The sequence below is a fragment of the Entamoeba dispar genome, genomic scaffold, assembly GCF_000209125.1.
Source record: "Entamoeba dispar SAW760 scf_1105229457911 genomic scaffold, whole genome shotgun sequence".
Lineage (NCBI taxonomy): Eukaryota > Evosea > Mastigamoebida > Endamoebidae > Entamoeba > Entamoeba dispar.
The window spans coordinates 35,019-41,046 of NW_001852929.1; the positions used below are offsets into that span (position 1 = coordinate 35,019).

The 6,028-nt window shown below is 24.1% G+C and overlaps 4 protein-coding genes across 4 annotated transcripts, besides 13 other annotated features; 3 read left to right on the top strand and 1 right to left on the bottom strand.

Moving 5' to 3' along the window:
- Positions 1 to 224: 224 nt before the first annotated feature.
- Positions 225 to 254: a sequence feature (AT_rich).
- Positions 255 to 543: 289 nt separating this feature from the next.
- Positions 544 to 618: a sequence feature (AT_rich).
- Positions 619 to 673: 55 nt separating this feature from the next.
- EDI_348830 (uncharacterized protein) lies at positions 674 to 1,552 on the top strand (the record flags this gene model as incomplete). The annotated part of the gene is made up of 1 exon (XM_001733944.1): positions 674 to 1,552. The coding sequence occupies one exon, from the start codon at positions 674 to 676 to the stop codon at positions 1,550 to 1,552; it is 879 nt and encodes a 292-aa protein (XP_001733996.1).
- A 16-nt stretch (positions 1,553 to 1,568) lies between these two features.
- Positions 1,569 to 1,595: a sequence feature (AT_rich).
- A 20-nt stretch (positions 1,596 to 1,615) lies between these two features.
- Positions 1,616 to 2,320, bottom strand: EDI_348840 (uncharacterized protein; the record flags this gene model as incomplete). Its single annotated transcript, XM_001733945.1, has 2 exons — positions 1,616 to 1,751; positions 1,806 to 2,320. 2 exons carry the CDS (start codon positions 2,318 to 2,320, stop codon positions 1,616 to 1,618), a joined length of 651 nt encoding a protein of 216 aa, XP_001733997.1.
- Positions 1,745 to 1,800: a sequence feature (AT_rich).
- Positions 1,927 to 1,959: a sequence feature (AT_rich).
- Positions 2,321 to 2,340: 20 nt separating the features above from the next.
- Positions 2,341 to 2,406: a sequence feature (AT_rich).
- A 49-nt stretch (positions 2,407 to 2,455) lies between these two features.
- Positions 2,456 to 2,495: a sequence feature (AT_rich).
- Positions 2,496 to 2,542: 47 nt separating this feature from the next.
- EDI_348850 (uncharacterized protein) lies at positions 2,543 to 3,584 on the top strand (the record flags this gene model as incomplete). The annotated part of the gene is made up of 3 exons (XM_001733946.1): positions 2,543 to 3,185; positions 3,239 to 3,459; positions 3,513 to 3,584. 3 exons carry the CDS (start codon positions 2,543 to 2,545, stop codon positions 3,582 to 3,584), a joined length of 936 nt encoding a protein of 311 aa, XP_001733998.1.
- Positions 3,480 to 3,511: a sequence feature (AT_rich).
- Positions 3,585 to 3,866: 282 nt separating the features above from the next.
- Positions 3,867 to 3,915: a sequence feature (AT_rich).
- Positions 3,916 to 4,033: 118 nt separating this feature from the next.
- Positions 4,034 to 4,606, top strand: EDI_348860 (uncharacterized protein; the record flags this gene model as incomplete). The annotated part of the gene is made up of 1 exon (XM_001733947.1): positions 4,034 to 4,606. One exon carries the CDS (start codon positions 4,034 to 4,036, stop codon positions 4,604 to 4,606), a length of 573 nt encoding a protein of 190 aa, XP_001733999.1.
- Positions 4,598 to 4,620: a sequence feature (AT_rich).
- A 79-nt stretch (positions 4,621 to 4,699) lies between these two features.
- Positions 4,700 to 5,286: a repeat region.
- Positions 5,287 to 5,301: 15 nt separating this feature from the next.
- Positions 5,302 to 5,323: a sequence feature (AT_rich).
- Positions 5,324 to 5,331: 8 nt separating this feature from the next.
- Positions 5,332 to 6,028: part of a repeat region that runs on past the window's edge.

The following is a 6,028-nucleotide window of genomic DNA, read 5'->3' on the forward strand; positions in this document are numbered from 1 at the left end:
TAAAAATCATAAGAAACTATTTCAGTTTAGAAAGAAAAGAAGCATGGAAAAGAAAGATTAAAGGTCAAGAGAAAATCAATAAAGTTCGAAAAGAAACCCATTTTTAAGGATAAAAGGTTATCTACAAAATTCAATGTGCGAAGTAAAGTATGGTTACTCATATGGACGCATTATTACACCTGATTCATGTGCTACATTTGTTCAATACCCATATTTTAAGGAAGAATATTATAAAAAAAAGAATATAAAAAAATCGAATGTAGCCACTCAATCAAATTTAACATTGACTGAAGAAAATCTTTCAATAATCAATCATATTACAAGACTGGATAAGAAACAAAGAATTAATCAATGGAAACAAAACAATGAAACACAAGACGTATACTATCCACACCCTTTTGTATATGGTTATTATTAATTCATCTGTATTTACATATTTTATTGTATTTCTTTTATTCCTTCATTGATTAAATAATAATTCTAAGAGTATAACAATAAAAGTATTTAGAATAGTAAATAAGTTGTAATTACAAAAGGAAGGGGTTAATTTATCTTTTATAAATTAAAGTTTAAATAAGATGAAAAGAAAAAAAAATAATGTTTATCTAATAAAATAAAGAACCCAAAGAGTACAAAAAAAAAATATAAGGAAAATGAACTAATAATTGTATAAATGAAAGTAGACGCTAATACTGTTCTCAAGTTCATAGAATTTTCTGGGTGTAATAATGAATATACAGCTGTCCACTTCCTAAATAAATTTAGAAATCTTGATGATGCAGTTTCAAGTTATTTTGATCAAGGATGTCCTGAAATAGAAGAACCCTTTGGATATACCTCATTATTTGATGACTCTAAAGTTTCTCAATCAAATGAAGAAATGTCAACAGAAGATGTTAAAAGTAATAGTGGAAATGAAAATATTGTTAGAAAAGCTTTTGAAGAAGTTGCTATTGAAGGACTAGTTAATTGCGAAAATATAGAACCATTTTGTAACAAGTTAGGTATTAATGGAGAGAGTGGATATGAATTATATTTACTTGGCCATATTGGAAAATGTGAATTATATCAACATTTTGAGAACAAACATATTAACTCTATTGAGAAGACTTTAAAAGGAAAAAGTAATGTAAAAGAATTTTTAAAACAAAGATTTGAGTCATTACAAGGTGATGAATATTATCAATTTCTTAAAACTGTTTATCGGTGGTTGGTAATTCTTATAAATGAAGCAAATAAAGGAGTTAAAAAAGGTATGGAAACAAATTCAATGATTGACTTTTTAGGAGATGTCTTACGTGATGTTATACAACCAAAACTTCAAGGAGATGTTTTTGAACAATTAATTAATTATATCACTAAAGTTGACCCAGAAATTCGTCGTAAAAAACAAATTCCTATGGATACTTTTGCTTATTTACCATTCTTCTTAACATCATTTAAAGATATCAAATCATTAAAAATGAGTCAAAATGAAATTGATGAATTATACTCACTTCCAACGTTATATTCTGATTTCTTAATCTTTATGAACAAAGAAAATAACCAATAGTTAATTGAATAATCAGTTTTTTTATTATTTATTTAATTTTTTTGTTTTGATTTCTTAACTCTTTTATATTAATTCAAATGTATTTGTATTAATAAAGTCATGAACAGAATAGTATGGAAATAAATAAACTTCTCCTTTTTGCATTTCAAATCCATATTCATCACTAATTGGTAAATTAATAATACAAAAGTCATTATATCTAATAAACATAATAAATTATAAAAAAATAAAAAATAAGAAAAAAAAAACAAACTCTGGATGAATTTTGAAATTATCTACATTAGTTAATACTCGTACAAATACAAATGTAGACATATCTGGTTTTGCTTCTGCTTTGGGTTCAAATATTTGAGCTTTTTGAAGAAATTCTTTTCTTAATATTTTATATTTTTCAAATAATATATTTTCATCTGAAGTCATTTTAGATGTATCATTTGAATTACATCGAGCCATTTGGTGAATTTTTCTTAATCGAGTCTTAGAATATAAAGTTAAATAATATTGAATCCTACTAATTTCAATTTGAAATGTTTGACATTGCATTAAAGTTATACTACTAACATCAATTTGATTCTTTAAATTTGCAATAACTTGTTGTTGATTAAAAATCATTTGTTTAAATTGTGACACTCGGACATTATCAAAAATCTCAAGTACAGGAGATTGAATCTCATTCTGAATAGTTCTCAATAACTTATTAAATTCATTTAAGTCTTGTGAAACTTCTTGGTTTTGAGTAAATTGACTATGAGGATGTTGTGTTGTCATAATATCGTTAAAATGATTTGTAAAATTTTATTTTATTTTTTTCCCTTAAATTATTTATTGTTAATTATAACAATAAATAATTTAAAGAAAAAGAGAATAAACTTCCATCTTTTCATTTAAGATTTACACATTAACAAAAAAATATTAAAATAGAATCTTTTATAATAAAAAAAAACTAAAGAAAAAAAGAACTTTTATTTAGAAAAAGCACATTAACCCTTTATGCTTCCATTTAGTTGTGTATGTTCTAACGTATCAATTCAATTAACACTAAAACAAATACAAATACCTCCATTAAAATGGATTAATCCAATAACAGGAACAGGTAAAATAACTATCAAATATACATCACTTACTCATACTACTCAAATTGGTAAATGGTCATGTGTTAGATGTAATTCATGTGGTACTGATTGTTGTTTACTTTGCGATGGAGAAATTATTATAAACCCTTCACTTAAAGATGTTATTAGATTAAGAGAAAAATTAACATATTCTCATACTTTTGGTATTTATGTTGACCTTCAACTAATTAAAAGTAGACCAACAACATGTCAAAATTCATACGTTGGTTCATTAAGTATTGGATCAGTTAGAGATCCAATTGAAAAAGAACTTATTACCATCAAACAAAAACGAGTTGAACAACTATTCCAAGAAAAAGAAAGAAAAATAAGAGAATTTGTAATGGAACAAGAAGAAGCATATGAAGCTGAACGGCTGTTAATTTCTAATGAACTTGATGCTATTAAAACTAAATTAGAAAATGTCCAAGATGAAATACCAAAAATAACAATCACTCCAGTTAAAATCCCAAAAACGAAATCGGGTAGTGGAATCTTTGATATGGATGAAGATTTTGATGGTTTGTTTCTCTTTTATTTTCATCTTATGTATTGTATGAATATTAAATTTCAGTGGATGAAGACATTGATAACTCTACCCAAATAACTGATTCTTCAACACAAAACCAAATCGACCAAAAACAGACTCATCAAATTTTTAATACTATTTCATCTCCAACAGATTCTGATGGAGACCAATCACCTTCTGATGTTTTTACTTCTAATGCTCAAAATATTAAAAGAAGTAAACCAATGAAACTCAAAGATGATTTTCCTTCTACTTTCAAAGAATATGTTTGTTTCTTCTTTTTCTCTTATATTTTTTTTTTAATACTAATATTTTTTAGACGATAAGTTCAATGACTAACACAGATGAGTTACCTGTATCAAGTTCTTTTGTGGGAAAGTACCAGTTTTAAAATACCATTTATTTCCTAATTTTTCTTCATCAATTTACAATGTGCCTTTTTATCAAAAATATTATTTCATGTTATTTTTTTTCTTTGTTAGAAACTTATCTAACATTGAATTTGTTGATAAAAAACATATAACACTACTATAAATAATAACTACATTTTATTATGAAAATATTCTAATTAACACACTCTTTATAAGTATGTCTCATTTTTCTTACTTCATTTTAAAGACTTTAACAAACTACTAACAGATATATAAGAATGAATGACCATTTTATTTTATGCAATTATTCTATAAAATAAAAAATAATTATATTGTAAAATAAGTAATAATCAAGTGGAATTGGTTTAAGGATAGAAAAATGTGAAAAATCTCCAAAAAAAGTAGGATAGCAATGGCTTGGATAAGAAGTAAAATTTTAAAAAGGAATCTCTCTTTTCAATTTAAATAAATGACTGATGGTTATGGATATTCAAGAAATGCTCGGTTCATTGAAGTTAGAAACTTACAAGTTCATCAAGAAATGGTACTACTTTCATTATTAAATCAGTATTTTAATATAACTCTAAGAATACCACCAAAGAAGGCTTCTGTTTATGGACAAATAGCTATAGTTGAGATGATATGGAATAAAGAAATGAGAATTGATTTTAATAATATAATAAAACAACGATGTCAAGAACGGGCTCAACAAGACATTTTAATTGGAGTTTCAGAAAAAACAGCTGAAAGAAGAAAACGTTCCAATTCTATTAGAGAAACATTAAATGTTTTAACAGATATGATTAGAGAATTAGGTTATTTTGTCGAAACTAAAGAATCAGGTGGTAAAAGAGGTACTATAAAAATGGAATATATAACAAGGATTTACTTAAATCATCACCTCCTTTATGACGAACAAACAATCAGAAATTTAGGATATGTCTTAAACAATAAATTGAATCATACACATACAATATTTGGTACGATTGTAGTGTCTCAGAATAATACTAAAGTTAATTCTATCTTATCTTTGTTTAATTAAATAATTATTTTTATGTTTGCTCTTTTTTTTATTTTATTGATTACATCATGCCATTTCTTTGATTGATTATCATATCATTTGAAATATTCATTTGATTCGAAGGAACCAACATCAGAGAAACCACACAGAACCATAAAATATATCCAAGCTTCGAATCCCCAATTATCATATGAATATGATGTTACCATTTACTAGAAAACATCTTATTCAATATTGCAAGAATATCAGTGATTGTTATTTAAGAAGATAGAATATCATTGGTAATAATAGTGTATTTATTTATAAAGATGGTAGTATTATTTATTTGTAGAATCTAAATATATTTGTTAATACAATATTATGAATGAAAAAGTATCTGTTTATTGTGAATATGATAAAATGAAAATTATTCATATTAATATAGTGACAATGATATGTTCTTCTTAAAATATGAAAGTAAATAAGTGTTTTAATACTTATCAAAATCAAACAAGAACTTAAATGAGGATTCTAACTCTGAAATATCTAAAATTATATTCTACTTAAATAAATGAAGAAATGAATTTTTCACATTTCAACAACTAAGAACTAAAGAATAAATTAATATTTGATGGTTAAACATTCTTAAATCAAATTAATTGGTCTCCCTGAGCAAGGAACAATAGAAAATATTTCTATTAGTATTTAATTATCTCCTTTTTCTTATTTGAAATATCATTTTATTATTTATATTTATTTCTTTACATGACTCTTTTATCAATTCAGAATATATATCAAATTAGTTGCAATGCTTATTGAGTAATGTTATAGAGTCTTGTAAAGAAAATCAAACAAGACACAGATATTCATGTTCAAAGAAAAGAATAAATGAAATAACAATAAAATGTATAATAATAATGATAAAAGAAATAACAAGAGAAAAGTGATTAGAAAAAGAAGAATACAAGGAAAACAAATAAGAAACAAGTAAATATAATGATAATAAACATTATACAAATAAGAAATCCAAACTATTAACAACAAATGAAATTAAAATGAAAAATAAAATAATAACAAGTGAAATTGAGAAAGGAGAATAATCAAAAATACATAAAAAATAAGAAGATAAAGAAATTGTATAATATTCTCCAAGAATTATATTCAATAATAAATAATAAAATAATAAATAAAAACAAATAAGAAAACAAATATAAAACAAAATAAATGAAGAAGATATTAAAACAAATGAAGAATAAATCCAATCAAAGAAATGAAATAAAACTACAATAATAATAAATTAAAAATAACATAAATAAAAAACACAGGATAAAGAAGAAGAATATAACAAATAATAAATTAACATTCTTCAAAATCAAACCAAAGAAATAGAAGAAATTATTAAAGAACTTCAAACAAAAAAGATGGAAGAAGAAGGAACTATTTCAAATGAAATGATCAAAAAAC